Source organism: Ambystoma mexicanum, chromosome 3p, assembly GCF_040938575.1.
Source record: "Ambystoma mexicanum isolate Mex_15411 chromosome 3p, UKY_AmexF1_1, whole genome shotgun sequence".
NCBI classification, from domain to species: Eukaryota; Metazoa; Chordata; class Amphibia; order Caudata; family Ambystomatidae; genus Ambystoma; species Ambystoma mexicanum.
This window is the reverse complement of record NC_090925.1, coordinates 590614784-590632820: the sequence shown is the minus strand read 5'-3', so window position 1 is coordinate 590632820 and position 18037 is coordinate 590614784. Positions and strand designations below refer to the sequence as shown.

General features: G+C 45.6%; 1 protein-coding gene across 1 annotated transcript in view; it reads right to left on the bottom strand.

Moving 5' to 3' along the window:
• LOC138579930 (adenosine deaminase-like) overlaps positions 1–18037 on the bottom strand; it is a 325526-nt gene that overhangs the window by 274167 nt on the left and 33322 nt on the right. The window contains exons 3-4 of the mRNA XM_069650151.1: positions 9038–9099; positions 6715–6837 (exon numbers count right to left, since the gene is read on the bottom strand). Of these exons, the coding sequence (XP_069506252.1) occupies positions 6715–6837; positions 9038–9099 (185 nt within the window). The remainder of the gene's footprint in view (positions 1–6714; positions 6838–9037; positions 9100–18037) is intronic.

Genomic DNA, 18037 nt, shown 5'->3' with positions numbered 1-18037 from the left:
GTGTACAAGGTCTATGTCGACTGCTGTTTTAAAACTTAGGATGCATCCGCTATTGGCCTCTGTCTTTAGGATGTGCAGGGGAATTTTTGCAGCATGTGATTAGTGTGTACACCTTGCCCTGATGGTGCCCTTGCATGGCAGCGGTGTGGTTGCACCGTATGGGTAAATGTCCACCGTGGCCTTGCAGATTTTCGGTTGGCGAGATAGTGAGTTGTATGCTTGTTCGCTGATAATGTTCACCGTAGCGCCCTTGTCAATCAGGAATTCTACTGGTGTGTCATTTACTTGTAGTGTGAGGATTGGGCTGTGCTGAGTGGCCGTTGCATTGTTAAAAGCCCAGACGTACCCTTTAGTCCGCTGATCGTCCTCTGAGGACGGAGTTTCACTGCTTGAGGGCGAGCACATTTCTATGTATTGGACGAATCGCCTTCTCTGACTGTGTTTCCCTCCTTCTTGGGTTCACCTGTCCTCCCTGGCATAGGCGCTCCTGTGCTCCTTGCCATCTCTTCGTGAGGATTTGTGGTCCCACTCAGTCCGGTTACTTGTCGGTCTGTGGTGGGCGGTCCTGCAGCGTTCCTGTGTTCTCTGCCTGCTGGAAACGGCTGGGGGGGCATTTTTGCACACCGCCTGGAAGTGGTCCATGCCACCACAGGCGGCACATTGTGGCCCCACGGTGGGGCAGTCCCCCGTGTGCGGGTACTCATAACCACACCTATGGCATGTGGTGTCGGACCGTCCTCTCCCTTGGTTTGTGGATGATTCTAGTCTGTTGACTGTGTCTGCGGGCATGATGGGCTGCTGTATGTTTATTTTACCCAGGTTGTCTAATTGAGATTCAACAGCAGCTTCCATCCTGGCTAGGGCTAATATTTCTTCCAGTTGTCTTTGCTTTTGTAGCAGTTGTTTTCTGAAAGATTGGGACAGACAGCGATGATTACTTGTGAACTTAGGGCCTCCTCATTTGAGTAGCGATGAAATTCGCAGTATTTTTGTTTGATGCCCAGGCGCATTACATAGTTGTCTAATGACTCGCCTTTTTTTGTCGGGTGGAGTGAAATATGTGGCGTTTGTAGTCGATATTGGTGTGCGGAGCGAAGTATTCTGAAAGTTTGCGATGTACCTCCTAATATGTTGCCGTGTCCCAGTTGACCAGTTTGCCTGCAATGTCTCTCAAAGCTGGCCCTATGGCCATGGATAGTGTGTATTTTAGCCTAGTGTCATCTGCAAGGCCCACTGCCCCTGCGTAGAATTTGAAGTCTCAAAGCCATGTGGCCCAACGGGGCCCTAGGTTCGTCGTGTCTCGTACATCAAATGGGTTGGTCATGTGAATCACCTGTACAGTCCCTCCTACTGCTGGTGTCTGGTTGGTGTTACCTCCTGCAGCTCCATCCGTGCCTGATGCTGCGGCTGTGAGTGCTGATGAGGAGGCTGTGGGTGCTGATGATGATGATGTTTGGTCTGTCATGATGAGGTTCTGGTGGTGTGCCTCGTGGTTTGCTTGGTGTTTGAGTCTTTCTTCTTATAGTGGGGGGCAGGGTGTGGTTTCCCTGCACGAGTTTGCTGGCTGCCCTTAATGATCACTTTCTTTCCTTGTATTTGCGTACGCCCAGGCAGACAGGGCCATCTGCTGCCTTGTCCTTTGTGTGTGGAGACCTTCCACGTGGGCAGGGCGCCCGTAGTGTGCCGTGGGCTGCCTCTACTGGTCTGGTTCCCGGGTGCTTACACAGCTTTTCCCTCATTCCTTGGCTCCCCCCCCTGTGTGTACCGCTCCGTGTTGAGGGGGGGTGCCGAAGGTTGCTGTGGCCCAGTCTTTTCCGCTGCCTTTTGCCTGCCGTGTGAGGGGCTACGTGCCCGTTTTGCTAGGAGCGCTGCCCGCACTCTCTCGTGGGCTGTGGGTGGGACTGTCGGCTGTGTGCGCTTGATGAGTCCCAGCCGCTCACGTGCGGCTAGGCTCGGAGCCTGCACAGGCCTCTTCACTGGCCGTGCGGGTAAGGGGCGCCGACGCGCTGAACTGCGCGACTGCAGCCCTCAGTGTGCGCAGTGTTCGCCTCGTCGCCAGTGTAAAGGAGATAGCGGGGCCTCGCTCCAGTTTCTAACACACGCATGCCGAATGAAGACAGGAAACGGGGCTCAACTGTTAACGTCTTCAGACATATCCCCGCAACTGCCAGCACCCCTGCCAGCCCCTCCCTAACGCTCAACTTCACTTCCCTTGGGAAGAGCCCGCAACGGCGGACTTCCCACATAACGATGTGGGTGGGCCACTTCTCAGCCCAATGACCCGAGGCCTGACATTCCCATTTGCGGAATTATGCTATTTCTACTTGCTGCTAATAACACCAGTGGAATTACCAATTGGTAATTCCTCCACTTTTCCAGAGGTATTGCTATTGCCACTGAAAACTGGGTGAATTGACGATCGCTATTCATTTTTAGGACTAATTCCATGAGATGGACCGTTACCACCGACGTTTGGAACACACAGCCATAGCCCTGTACTTTGTTACTAATTCTGTCAGATGCCATGGCAGTACCAGTAATTCCGTCCCACGGAATTTTCTCTGTGTTTAATGCCGTTCTTGTAATGAGTCCCAAGGCGTTTCATATGTTGTCATTTCTGTGGACTGTGACATAGCAGAAGTGCTGCAGTCTGCCTTTAGGTGGTAAGTTTTCTCGACACTAGGGGGCCTACAAGGCACTCAATTCAACCTTGACCAAGACCATCATGCACATGGACTGCCATACTTTGGACTAATTGTGATCTTTTGATTGATAATTGATGAATAGTGAAAGCGGGATGGGAACGATGCATTACACCAAGTTAGCTGATAAAGAAAGAACAAAGTCTGAGGAAGCCTGTAAGCAGCCTCAGATGAAAGGCACATTTTTGGAGAGCACGGTATATGCATTTTCATAGTGAGTTGGTCAATGTCCATGAAGTTTTTCTTCCACGTTCTATGACTGGTGAGATAGGCTAATGGCAGGTGCCCATATTGTAGAATCCGATCGATCTCTATGGTTTCTACACAGAATTTGCACCTCAGAAAAATTCAATTTCAGACAGTTATTGTTCTCCATTATTAGCACCCAGGCTGGAGGAGCCAGCCAATCAGGTTGTTAGGATTGCAAGCTGAATCCCACAATCCAAGCCTTCGTTCCAAGAAACCTGATGGACGCCACACGTTCACCATCTTCCTCCGCCGCCCCACCCCCTTCAGTCACTGTTCCTGTACATCTCCACCCCCCAACCCTCTCACCTTGCTCTTTTGGTAGCATCGTAATGGCCAGTGTCGCTTCAGTCTCCAGGGCAGCATGGAGCCCCGCGTTCCAGCTCCACAGCGGCCATCATAGGTAAGTATTTTGTATGAATGAACAAGACGCCGCAAGTGTGTCCTGTTCATTTATACAAAAAACATACCTCTTAACACGCTGGGTTTTCAATCTGGAAACATGGGGGGGCTGACAGCAATGTGTTTTTTGTGAATGAACGGGACACGCTCGAGGCCTGATCTGGTGGTAACAATGCCAGGTCCCATCATTAAGGACTCACACTTTTGTCCTGGGCCGTTACTGCCCAATCCAGCCCCCCGTATAGGGTGTTACTGCTTCATTATTTCATGGATAAACCAAACTTGATGGTAAGTGTACCCAAGTCTGCATGAAAAGGTAGGAAAACCTGGGAGTCATCCACATACATATGCATTTCAAGGTTATTCCTGATTAAAGGTTGAGCTGAAGCTGCATTTCTAAATTAAGTAGCCCCTGCGATAATGATGAGGCTGGTGGGACACCACAGGGAATCAAAGATGGTGATAATATAAACACGGAAAAAGCCACCATCTACACATGGTCATCTAGAAACTCGGATACCCAATCTAACACTAGGTACCTGACAGCAGAGATGACTTGTGAGGGTGTTGTGGTTGACAGCATCAAATGCAGCTAAGTCTAACAGACTCACTGTCCCAACACTGTCAGCAACTACCATGCTCAATATGTCATCTAGCATAAAGACCACCACTGTACATGTAACATAGCCTTGCCGTAACATGCTATTGATACTGGTTTACAGACTCCGGCTCCATGGGGCTCATTAAGTGTTTGGTGGTATTCCAGGGGGAATAGCTGCATGCTGTAACTAATGATGATGCATGCAACAATTTCAGGAGCACTCCACAATTGCAACACTGCTATCAGAATAGAATAACGTGTCCTTGATGAGTAGGTGCTTAAGGAGACACCCAGACTCTTTGGTCATCTTCTAGATAAAAAGTTGACAAGGAATAGCTCTTTCTTGGAGCTCTGGATCTGCGACGAGGTCATCACTGTGGCTACCACCACAGAGATGGAAGAACCTCAAGCAGAGGGTCTTATACATCGTGGATTCCAGGAATGGTGCTTAGCAGCAGGTGAAGAAGAGAATGACATAACACTTCATCTGCATGTTCAAGGTGTGCTCCAGCTTGCGATTCTAAAATATAAATATGTATTGTAATTGGTTATTTATAACACGCTTAATCCCCAGAGGTTTCTAAGCTGGGGCGCAGGGATCGAACATGTGTTCCTCTGCATCGCCTTGCTTCCAAGGCGAGCGCGTTGGCCCTGAGCTAGAGGGTATTGTTGCTATCCAGCCTGTTGATGGGGAGAATTGAATTGATGTCCATAAGAGGTCGCTACAGGATGCCAGCTGCTAGTCCTGACTCTGTCTCTGCAAACCCTGGCCTACTGGCCTTCAAGCATAGATGTCAAAGAGAGATTTGTTGCCCAGTGAAAACACACTGTTGGCCAGAAATAGGTCACTACATGGATGGGACAATCTTCATTTGCACCTATGTGGTCGCTTTCATGCAACTGTGAACATTTTCCCTTTGAAGTTTGAAGAAAACTGTGTGCTTCATGAAATTAACGCTTGCGGAGGCATTTACACTGGATTTCTGAATAATATGGGGCGGGGGAGAGAGAGAGATATATTTGGATAAAATGCAACATTTGAGGGTAGTAGGGGTCTGCAACCTTTGACTGTCCATATGTTTTGGACTACAATTCCCATCAGCCATAGCCAGCATAGGCAATGGTAAGGAATGACAGTGTCAGCCACAGGTTGTTGCTCTTGCATAAAGCAGACGTAACCCATAGGGATCCATTCTGCCCGCGTCCTGCTGCTGTACAATTACAATTAAACCCTCCCCATCATGCTCGCATGTCAGGAAGGGTTTCATTTCAGTTTAGTATACTGCTTACCAATAGCGCATGCGGCATTCACAAACAAAAGCAATTGCTGCCTGCCATGCCACCATTCCAGGCAAAGTTAACGCACTTTGCACTGCAGAGTGCAAATGAGATGAGCAAAAGGCAGCATACACACTTGTACATAGCCTTTTGCCCATTACATTTTCACCCTGCAGCGCAAATGACAGGAATTTGGTGGCGGGACCCGCTTACGTTACAGTGTAAATGTAACGGGTCCCAGCTACCAAACTGCACATTCATAGAAAATGAGCCCCTGTGTTTTCATCCTGCATCACACCATAACAAATCCTACGTTGCAATTAAAGGTTTTTGTTCATAGGCGCTAATTTTACCCAAAATGGCAATAGCAGGAAGGGGACAGCCAATGTTTGCACTAACATTCACCTGGGTTTCCTCCATGCAAAATGTAACATTTAAAAGATGCAGTGTAAAGGAAAAGTGTCAAAACAGGCACAATCACCCTAAAACCTTTCTTTTTCACTTTGTCTTGCAAGATGTGCAAATGCTCCTTTGCCATAGCATCACTACAGAAACTAGACAATCAGTAAACCAAGAGAAAGAATATACCAACCCAGTATGACAACTTGATACATAAACTAAACCTCAGGGATTATGAGACATACAACCCACTAAATATAACTTCAAATTTCTGCTTACTTAATTCACACAAAAACCCACACAACCACCTCTCTCACAGCAAACCGCACGGATTGCACCACACCGCAACAACGAACAACACATAGATCACAACAACAGAACGCGAGGACCCGCTTCGATCCTATTTGCACACCCAAACTCAGCCCACGGTGAAAACCGAACTGAAGCTGTCAACAGTACGCCACCTCTCACTTTCCTACGCCCTCTTCAACCACTGACCCACCTGCCACCATTTTTTGTTTACAGGTCCGCCTGAGCGCCTGGAGACCAACTCCGTTGGTGACGGTGCGCTATATAAACACCTTTCACATTTAACATTAACATTCTCGTGTGACATATAGCAATCACTATTGAGTTCTATGGAATCCACCTGCATTTACCAGTTGTACAAAACAGAAAGATTCCATAGAAAGTGACTGGTTTACGACAACATGAACATGTCATGCTGGTGTAAAATAAAGTGGTCTTTAGAAAATCCACTAAATTGTAACAAAATGTGGAAAACCTGCCATAAGTCTATTACACCAGATTCTTACAGCATGTTTACCATCTCGGGGCCTTCACAATGAGTCCCTTAGAGCATGCAACATTAATGTAATAAATGAAGGCACACATATATAAGTGATGGCTTATGCATGTATTTTGCAGCAAAGAATACATGCAGGAGCTTGGGAGCAGCAGTGCTATAGTTACCCTGTTTGCAAGTCAGCAATGCAACTGAAATATGTTGACAGGCACATATGAAACTGCGGTTATTGGCGCATACGAAAAATGCTTTGTCAACCGAAATTAAATGGTCAAACTTACGCAATTGCTGGCATGAAATGACTAAATTTAGCCAGGAACACTGTGAGGCTGCTTGGTTCTTTGCAACACACGTGCTGCTGAAGGCCACCGACATTGTCTGCGGGTAACGGAATGTGTCTCTTTCTGTAAATAAGGAAAACAGCACTGAAGACGTGTCCTTTCAGAAGCAAGAGCTACTCAAATGCTGCTGACGGAAGAAGGCTAAGACTCATTCTTGTGTGTTGGATATCCCAGAAGCCTAGTCCAGATGCAAGGCATTGCTTGACAGAAAAAAGACTGGACGTAAAAAGAAAGATGAGAATGCAAACTAAGGACCTTATGGGTCAATTTACAAAGAGGTTAACATGCGTAACTCTGATTTACCACCGATTTACACCTGCAGAGAACTACTGGATTGGCAAAGGAAATAACTATACCTAACTCTGACTTACTCCAGGCCTACTAATAGTGATTCAGAAGTAAGTTAGAGTTACTCCTGCCAACATCTCTTGTCAATTGCATAACCTTATCAAGAAGTAAGTCATGAGTAAGTTCCAGAAACATTCTTGCGCATCAGCTACATAATGTGTCCAAGGACCCCCAGACTTCACAAAATAGTATCATTCAACTTTGAATTGGAAAGGAATGAATGAGTCGTGTGTATTTTCTGTTTCAGTTGTGAAACAATCCACACGTTTGCTTCCATATACAGTTGGCAATATTTGTTCAATGAATTCATTAATGAAGTTGTCTATTTATGAAGTTCTTGCTAGCTAGTGAAATAGTCCTTTAAGGTGTTCAAGCCCTGTACACGTGAGCTCGGTTAGCATCCAAACAATAGTGTCCATGAAGTATTGACTAGTATATACATTGTCATTGTTACTTAAGGAGCCAATAGACTTTGATTTAGTAAATAGATAGACCTGTCGATGGGTAGATGTAACAGAAATATACTGCACTTGGGAGTTAGACAAGAGTGATGCTTAAACTGTCTATGATGCCCCTCAGAACCTTTAGGGGAAATCAATCTCGTTGTTGATAGGTTGCAATTCTATGATAGGTTGGACCCGCCAACATCCCTTTCCAACTTCCTGTGCTGGCCTCATGAGCCAGCTATAAAGAGAGCAGATAAGGGAAGTAGTAGGAACTCAGAAAACGTGGACCAAAAAGGAATTCCTGGGTTTGTGTCACGCAAGTCTACCTATCACTAATGGATCCTCCTTCCGTCTCCATATAGTAAGAGACCCATGGGGGCCGGGGAAATGCTGTATCGCCCTTTTGTGAGGTGACACCAATGGAATCTGACTTCAAAGCAAGGGGATGCAACATTTAGAAACCTCTGTCGTCTTCCGGTGTTAGCCCTGCACTGCATGTTCAAATAGTGTTTGTTAATCACTGAATATATGCTGTCATATGAAAACATGAAGAACCAATAACTGAAGTCACATGTGACCAATCTGAAATATAGTATTGCCAGGTCTATGAGCGAACCGGAATCAATTCCAGCCAGTGTGTAAAGGAGAAGGAAGGATTTTAGAAGAGACCGCAGTGAATGGGGGATAACATTTAGGATTGAAGTAGCAAGGGTTTGACAGAATATCCAAAGGAAATCAGGAACTCTCATTTGCAAGTCACTCAGCTATGTGGGCCATACCTAACTCAGAAAATAGGCTCACATTTGTCAGTGACATAGAGGCATTTATTTTGTAAGTTACTCAAATGTACATCTACTAAAGCCTTCCAACACACGTTTAGGAACATCTCACGATAACCTTCCATAATAGAAATTTAAAAGAAAGCGTCTCTCTGTCTTTCCTTCGGTGCTTCAATGGCCCCCTTCTGAAAACAGACTGTTGGGGATTCTATAAAGAAGCTGACAGTGTTTCTTTTTGACCAAAAGCATGTGCAGTTATGATAGCAACTGCCCCCTTTCCCCTCATTCGGCGTGAATGTTCATCTCCATTGCTTTGCACTGCAATAGCTTCGTTTATTGAGTGTGTTTTGGGCATGCTGTAATTTTTCTGCATCAACATCTGGCGCTTAGGGATGTTCATTTTGTAACAGTTTCTTTTACTATTCACACGCAGGTTCCCGTTAGTGACACATTTAAATATCATAATCCCCTTTAAGTAATGGACAATTACCTAGCTGATATTTTGTCAAAATGAACAACATTTCAGCTTAAATATTCTCAGGATTTTAATGATTATGCACCTAACTGCAATCGAAAGAACTTTTGCAGGATTTATTTTATAGTGTTTGTGATTGTGCATAGATTTGCTACAAGGCCTCTGTAGTGGGAATTTCAGAAGAAGGCAGCCTATTTAGCCTTTAAAGATCTCACCTGGCAAAATGTAGAATTGTCTCTGGCCGGATGCTTGCATCCAGGTGCACATGAAGCTCAACCTGCAAAACATAATGTCACACATGTTTGACATAATCTGCATTGTAAGTAATAAGCAATCCTTGAATGTCATCCTTCAGTCTGATTTTTATACTTATTCCATTTTGAACATACATAATTTTCTAAAATGGTTCCATGTCTTTTCATCGGTGGTGTTTGCATTAGTGGTCTTTTTTCTATTTCTTTTAGTCTTTCTTTACTTGTTATTTTACGTTTAAGAATGGGAGATCACTGTGTTTACTGCTTTCTACTTGCTCAATCCCTGTTGCTGTCTGTTTGGATAGTTTTTGGGTATTTTCTTTCGCTAGCATTTTTGGTTCAGTTATTACTCGTTGGAGCATGTTGCAGTTTGCAGGGTGGTTTATTGGGTTGATACAGGAACCTGCATTTGTCAGTACTGTGAAGCTGACACACTACATATTGTTACTGTATCCAGGGATCTGCAACCTTTAAACACAGGCATTAAAAAGGAGATGATTCATGCACATGTATGTTCACAAAGACCGATCTTTAACTTATGTACTATTTTACAATTTATGTTGGCAGCTGATCTTGTCAGTTCGAATTGAACTAAACAATTGATGCAAGTGGAGTGACATCAATGTTTTACAATAGAATATCTAGATTACAATGAGGCAAATGTATGAAATTGGTCAGCATAATTGAACAGTCAAATTGCAATGGCAAAGAGCAAAGGCTACAAAAGGCAGGGTGCAGCTCAATATAAGGAAAGTGGAGTCCCTTATGGCCAAGAACACATCATTAATGTGGGTATGCAATCAAATAAAAAGGATGAGAAAATAATTTTAGCAAAGGCCCTACACCATATTGCAGAGTCAAAACAAATTAATCTTAAAATGTGTTTTTCCGTTTTCTCTTTACCTCGTTTTTTTTTCTTTTCATTTGTAATGTGCAAAAAGTGCCAAGTGCTTAGGCAGAACTTCAAACAACAGCTTATTGCAGAAACGTCCTCGAAGTGACAGTGTGTTTGTAAACAATTTCAACGTTCACTAGTACAAATAGTTTTTGTTGTGCAAATCTGCAAAATACCTTAAATTCAGTCCCCGAACTACTATATTAATTGGGTTTGAAGTTTCCTGATAAGTCCATGCCAAATCCATATGAAGCATGTTTGAGATAATGGAGCATTTACAAGTACAATATACGAGTATTCTTCCAAATGGCTTGAACAAATAATGTAAACATTGCACACATTGGGTGCTAGCCCTTTCTCGGGTAAACAGCCAACAAAACCCCCAAAGATGTAGGGGTTAACCTGGAAAGAACAGAAAGTGAACAGGGCGATGAGCATTAGTAAGCATTAGATATGTCTGCAATAAAAAACTAGACCCACACTTGCTGATACTTACAGTGCGATAAGAATGACTGCTTTACTGGAGTAAGGGAAAACCTGGAGTATGGTACTACTGAGATATGTATATATAAAGGGGCTTGCTTAGGCAGCACACACAGGATAATTAAATTGGTACTACAAGTAAATTGTAAAAATGTGTTTATTTGGTCTATTTCTTTATAAAAGCCAATAGCATGAAGTCAGTGTTTCACGTTGCTCCTGCCAACCTTCTTCCTGGGCCAAAACATATTGCCAGACATAGCAACCTAACTTAAATAGGCAACTCCTGTGAAAACACACACACACACCTATAATCAATTACAAATACTTTAGGTTGGAATATTGTCAGTTACACAGAGAGTCTCGTGAGAGCAGGAGCTTTCTCCACCTCCCTCGCTCACTGCAGGAGCAACGTGGGCACTCCATCGTTGAAAGGTAAGGCCTGTGGGCTTGTTGGAGCTAAACCTTGAATTAAGAATAAACTTTTTGCTCTGAAATTAACTGAGGAGGCATTATTTCAACGTATTGCATCACGCTGATTTGGGGCTGATGTTCCTTCATGTGAAGATCCCCACGAATCAACCTTGCTTTGAATTACTTTTAATCAGTCAAAGCCACTTACAAAATGGCTGATGCTTTCCTTGCCGCTGCAAGCATCCCAGCACACTCCTGATGCCCATCTCTAATTGGTTTTCCCCTCCAACCCAACCCTCCATCCCAAGGCCCCATTACCAAGGCTCCTGTCTGTACCTGTCCAGGCTGAGGGGGGCCTGAAAGTCCTTCTCCTTCTTGCCTCCTCCTCAAACTATGAATCCGCCCCAGACTTATATACTTCATGAACTTGGACCCATGGACCTCCTACTCTCCCTGCAGATCTACCAGTGAGTGATGGCTGATCCCTCGCATTGCATCCTCCACTAACTGTCTCAGTCAAATTACTGTGCCATGTACTCTGCCCTCCTTGCCTCAACTAACCTACCCCTTCTCTCACTGCATTTGTGCTACTGTTTAAAAAAATAAAAAAATCAAATGTAGGTGTGTGCCTTTACATCTGTGCACCTCTTTGCATTGCATTCGTGCTATTATTTAAAAAAAACGTATTTAGGGGTGTGTGCATTTACAACTGTGCACCTACTTGCATTGTATTTGTGGAACGATTTTTAAAAACCGAATTTAGATGTGTGTATGTGCCTTTGCATCTCCACACCTCTTTGCATTGCATTTGTGATACTATTTTTAAAAATCTAATTTAGGTGTGTGTGCCATTACATCTGTGCACCTATTTGCATTGCATTTGTGGAACTATTTTTAAAAATCGAATTTAGGTGAGCGCCTTTACATCTGTGCACCTCTTTGCATTGCATTTGTGGTACTATTTTTAAAAATAGAATTTAGGTGTGTGTGCCTTTACATCTGTGTACCTATTTGCATTGCATTTGTGCTACTTACTATTTTAAAAAAATAGAATTTAGGTGTGTGCCTTTACATCTGTGCACCTATTTGCATTGCATTTGTGCTACTATTTTTAAAAATCGAATTTAGGTGTGCGCCTTTACATCTGTGCATCTCTTTGCATTGCATTTGTGGTACTATTTTTAAAAATCGAATTTAGGTGTGTGTGCGCCTTCACATCTGTGCACCTATTTGCATTGCATTTGTGCTACTATTTTTAAAAATCGAATTTAGGTGTGCGCCTTTACATCTGTGCACCTCTTTGCATTGCATTTGTGCTACTATTTTTAAAAATCGAATTTAGGTCTGTGTGCCTTTACATCTGTGCACCTATTTGCATTGCATTTGTGCTACTATTTTTAAAAATCGAATTTAGGTCTGTGTGCCTTTACATCTGTGCACCTATTTGCGTTGCATTTGTGGACTATTTTTAAAAATCGAATTTAGGTGTGTGTGCCTTCACTTCTGTGCACCTATTTGCATTGCATTTGTGCTGCTATTTTTAAAAATCGAATTTAGGTGTGTGTGCCTTTACACCTGTGCACCTCTTAGCATTGCATTTATGCTAGCATTTTTAAAAATTGAATGTATGTGTTATGCCTTGACATCTGTGCACCTCTGTGCATTGCATTTTGTGCCCCTGTTTCTTGAAATTCGATTTCCTTTTTGGATTGCAATTGTGCCTTTTTGTGACTAATAGGCCACCTGGTGAACTATGCTGTGCAGCCTCTCTTCTTTCATTAATCTTCACCAATACCACCCCTATGGCTCTCACCATCTTACGCATTTTCTCTAACTGCTACACTATCACCTACCCACCCTCTCTCCGAAAGGAAAAAGCACAATTAACGGTGGCACCAAGTGGTAAGTCCGCTTGGATGGCTTCTCATCTTCTGGCTGATTTGTTAATGTTTACACACAGGCACTATCCTGGTCCAGGATCCTCAACCCAACCTCCTTCTCTTTGACCGGCTCCTGCCATCTCTCATTAACCTCCTTCCTTCTCATGCCTCTCCCCATACTACTCTCTCTATCTCTCCCCTCTGACTGGTGTAACACGCCCCTGTACCCCACCTCAGATAACCTTCAAAGGCAGAGACCTCCTCCATCTGGTGACTCCTAATGCTTGATCAGCCAACAAACACTCTGCCGACATCTGCCTCCTTCTTGAAGACATTGACTTCGACATTCTCGCTCTTACCGAGACAAGGTTCAGTGCCAGCTCTGTCACTGCTTTTGACTGACTCCTTCCTGACGGCTTCAAGATCATTTCCAAGCCTCAACCTCACTGTGCTGGCGGTGGGTTTGCGTTAATCTTACCTGCATGGGTTCCTTCTTCCATCTTACCCACCCAGCTCTACTCTTCCTTTGAGAGCCAGGTGCAAGTTGGTCATCTCTCCCTCCTCCACCCTGGCCATTGCTACCATTTATCGGCCTCCAGGTGCTACCACACTGTTCCTCTCTGAATGGGCAGATTTCTGTTCTTCCTTACTTTCATCCACCTCCAATCTCATCCTCTTGGGTGATTTCAACATCCAATTGGACTCCCCTGTCACAGCATCCACTCTTTTTGACCTCTGCACCTCTCTATCCCTCTCCATTCTCCCTTCGGGTCCAACCCATTATACTGGACATACTCTGGATGCCTTCATCCACTCTGATCTCTCTCTCTCCTCGCCACTCGTCACTCCTCTCTCTTGGTCAGGCCATTCTCTCTTCTCCTGCTACCTGGGTCCCTTTGGTGCTCCGACTGACCCCCAAAAGCTCTGCCAACCTCGTTCACTAGCATCCGCCCAGTGTCAGCTGCTGCCTTCGCCTCCACCTTCATCCCCTCTTGCCCCCTACCTCAGATTCTACCACTGCCTCTGCTCTCAGCAACCTCCACTTGGCCATCACCAATACTCTTGACATTCTTGCCCCAGTCATGAGGATCCGCCAGAAACCGGCCTCTAAGTGTAGCACCTGGTGTGACTTCAATCTTGTGGCCCTGAAATGAAAGTGCAGAGTGGCGGAATGGAAGTGGCAAAATTTCAGTCTCATCCTCTGGCTATAATGGCAATACAGACTCTCCATCTGTGCCAAGAAAAGAGCCCACATACAGGCACGGTTTTCTGGTGCATCCAACCACACAGCTGAAATTTTCAAGATCTGCAGGGAACTAGACAACCCTTCTGCAGCCTCCTCCTCCCCGTCTTCTTCCCATGCCCTCTACAATGCACTGGCCACTCACTTCGCCACCAAAACTCAGGACATCCTGGACACCCTTGTAAATCACCCTCCCAATCCATCCCTCACCCCTTGTCTCCCTTGGCCCATCACCCTCCTCCTTCCTCCCTCTCCTCCTTCTCCCCTGTCACACCTGAAGAAGTTACCAGAGTTGTCCACTCGATGAAGGTCTCTTCTAAACAGGTTTCCCCCTGCTCATCCAGAACCATCAAGGCCAACATTGGCTCTCTTGCCCCCGCACTCCCTGATTTCTGTAATCACTCTTTTGCCACTGGATCTTTCCCCTACTCTCTCAAGCACTCCCTTGTGTACCTTCTCCTGAAAAAAAACATCAGCAGACCCTGCCTGTCCTGCCAACTACCGCCCTATTTCTGCCACCCCATTCCCAGGGAAATTGCTGGAGAAGCTGGCCTTGCCCGAACTCAACTCGTACACCAAACTTGTTGGTGGTCTCCACAACCATCAATCTGGATTCAGAGCATCCAGAGGCATGGAAACGGCTCTTCTGAACACCCATGAAGAACTGCCAGCATCTCTGGACTCCAACTCCCCAGCTGTCCTCATCCTACTCAATCTCTCTTCTGCCTGGGAGATGGTTAAACATTCCATCCTCATACAAAGGCTCCATGATACCCTTGGTATCTTGGAATGGGCACTGGACTGGCTGACATCCTTCCTAACTGACCGCTAGTCCCAAGTAATTTGTCACGCTCACCTGGTCTCCCGGGGGTGTGCTTGTGTGCGTAGGGTGTTGTCTGTCCTGATGCTGCTCTGCTTGGCTGGTGATGCTAGCTTGCGTCTCCCCTTAGTCCTTGCTTCAGGAGATGTTAGCCTGCAATTTGAAACAAGATATTAGCTACCAAAGGGAGCTGGTCAGTGGTTTCACCTCCTTCCGGTCTATCCTTCACTTCTTCTGGCTCACCTCTGTTTTTTAATGGGCGAGCTCTCTGTCCTGCACACTTTGGCAGGGGTGCGGTTCACAGTCTTTCCTGGATCGAGTTACGTCACTGATCCGAAGAAAGTTGCTGAAGTAGAAGGCCCGGGAGTAAGCAGGTAAGTCTCTATTCCAATAACTGCTTGGGATGACTACCTTTAAGTCTTTCTGTTCAAGATAACTAATGTCCGTTATTGTCTTACAGGTGTGGCGTTAAGCGACCTTCGGATGATGGATGACCCTCCTGACAATGATGCTCAGGATTCCTGCCGGTAAGTATAGCGATGTGCGGGGCGCGTGAATGTTCGCCTCTGTAGATTCCATTGCTACGTGCGACTAACCTGTTTGTCCTATTCTGTTCAGCAGGTACGGCGCGAGTCCAGGAAGAAGAATAGAAGATCCGTGTGCCGGTGTCGAGCTGCTGCGCGCTGCTGAGTGAAGAACTGTCCGATGAAGTTCCTGGAACGGGCCAATCAGGTGAGTAGCTACCCGAGAGGGTGCTTTTCGCTCTGTTCTGTAGATGCGGCGGTCTGTGGGAAAGCAGGAGATGAGATCCGGGTGTACTGCAGGTAAGGCCTTCGATGCATAAACAACTCCTATTATTCTCTGTTCGCAGTTGCCGATGGATGGAAGACTCTGGACGGACGTGGCAGAAGGAAGCAAGAACTGATCTGACACGGTGAGCGTTACGCTGCAGGAGTGCAGAATAACACAAAGCGTGTTCAGATTGTTGGGTGCCGTTTAAATAGCCTTACAAGTAGTTCCAAGAAAATAGTCCTCTTCTCCGGATCCCTTCACTCAGGTAAAGTAGTTCCAGGCCACAACCTGAACTGAATGGCTCAGCCTCTCAGAGCCAAGTTAATGGACCATGTAACTAACACCTCCATGAGCCTGGCGCCAGCAGCGCCAGTACTGAGTCCAGGTGAGCCTGGCTGGGGCCTGATAAGCCCACAAGGGGGCCAAAGTCTGGGATGGCCCTTACCAGTTTCAGGGTTTTGGGTGCCTGCACCATGACAGCACCCTCCCCAACACCCCCGTAATGGCTGAACCACTCATTGGTCCTGGTTTGTTTGGGTGATTACGGTGGAACCTTTTCAATAACCATGGAGCAAGTACATTCTCGCTAGGTTCCCATGATCTTTCATGTGGTCCGTACCCTTTCCAGTCTATCAAGTAAAAGAGTTTTGATTTGGTGATTTTTGAGTCCAGAAACTCTTAACCTTGAACTCGGGTTCTCCGTTCACTGTGACCGGATTCGGTGGTTTCACAACTCGTGTTCCAGGTTGCACCGGTTTCAAAAGTGAGACGTGGAACACTGGATGAATTTTCATGTGCGGGGGTAAGTCCAATTTCATAGCCACTGGATTGATTATGGCCTGGATGGTATATGGACCCAAATATCTAGGATTGAAGGTACGAGGCCCTTTAACGGGTATGTGCTTTGACGCCAACCAGACTTCATCCCCAACCTGATAACTTGGAGCTTCACTTCTATGTGCGTCGGCTGATTTCTTGTACCTTTCCTTAGCCTGCCTTAGATGATCTGTTGCTTGTTTGAAGGCTTAGGAGATGATAGAGTGCAAACTTTTCACAGCTGGCATTTCCAGAAGTTGTGGCGGGTCAAGGTTGGAAGTTCATGGGTGTAACGCGTAGATTGTATAGAAGGGGCTTTGACCTATGCTGGAATGGAGTGAGTTGTTATAGGCATACTCGGTTATCCATAAACCATCCTTCCAGCTGCCTTCAGTTTGATGTAACATGCACCTCATATATTGCTCCAAGGTCTGGTTTGTTCTCTCTGTTTGACCATCGGTTTGGGCATGGTGACTGGTGGAAAGTCTTACGTCGATTTGAGCTAACTCGCAACACTTCTTCCAGAAACGTGAGATAAACTGGCTGCCACAGTTTGAGATCAGAATGGAAGGGAATGCATGAATTCGGACAATCTGTTCCAGAAATGAAATTCTTTAGCCAGAATTGAAGCTGAGGGTAGTCCTTTTAACGGGATGAAGTGGGCCATTTTTGAAAACAAATCCACCACTACTAAAATTGTGTTGAATCCGTTATTCAGAGGAAGATCTGTTATAAAATCAAGAGATAGTGTATGCCAAGGCGTTGGTGGAATGTCTAATGGCTGAAGCAGGCCTGGTGATTTTTTCTTTTGGGCCTTGTTTTGAGCGCAAACTCCACAGGATAGCACAAACTGCTTGATGTCCTTACGCCATGTTGGCCACCAAAATTGTCGTTTGACCTTGGCCTCAGTTTTTGTAATTCCAGGATGACCTTCTACTGAGTCATGGTAATGTGAGATTACTTTTTCCTGAAGTTCTCTGCTGGGTAGATAGAGACGTCCTCGAAAATAGGGTAGTTGGTTAGTGACCGAATGGTGAGGACTTTTGGTCGGCCAATCCTTTAGGGTGTTGGAATCCAGGAGATGAGATATACTCTCTTGAACGTCTTCTAATGTTAGAGACGTAGTAATCCCAAGAATGTTCTCACCAGGAATGATAGGCACTGGGTCGGGATTGGCGTTTTCCTTGTCTACTCCTATACGGGACAGTGCGTCTGCCTTGCCATTTCGACAGCCAGGTCGGTAGGTAATTACAAAGTCAAACTCCGCAAAAAATAATGCCCATTGGAGTTGACGAGATGATTGGGCTTTTACCACCTTCAAGTACTGTAAATTGCGATGTTTGGTAATTACTGTGATGGTGTGTCTAGCTCCGAGGAGGTAATGTCACCAGGCTTTGAAGGCCGCCTTGATGGCTAACAGTTCCTTGTCCGTAATCGCATAGTTCAGCTCGGGAGCCGTAAATGTCCGTGACCAAAAGGCTACCGGGTGCAGTTGACCCGTTTCGGGATTCCTTTGTGAAAGGACTGCGCCCATTGCCAAACTGGAAGCATCCGTTTCGACCACGTACGGTAGATCTGGACGAGGGTTTTCAAGATCGGAGCTGAGATGAATCTTTGTTTT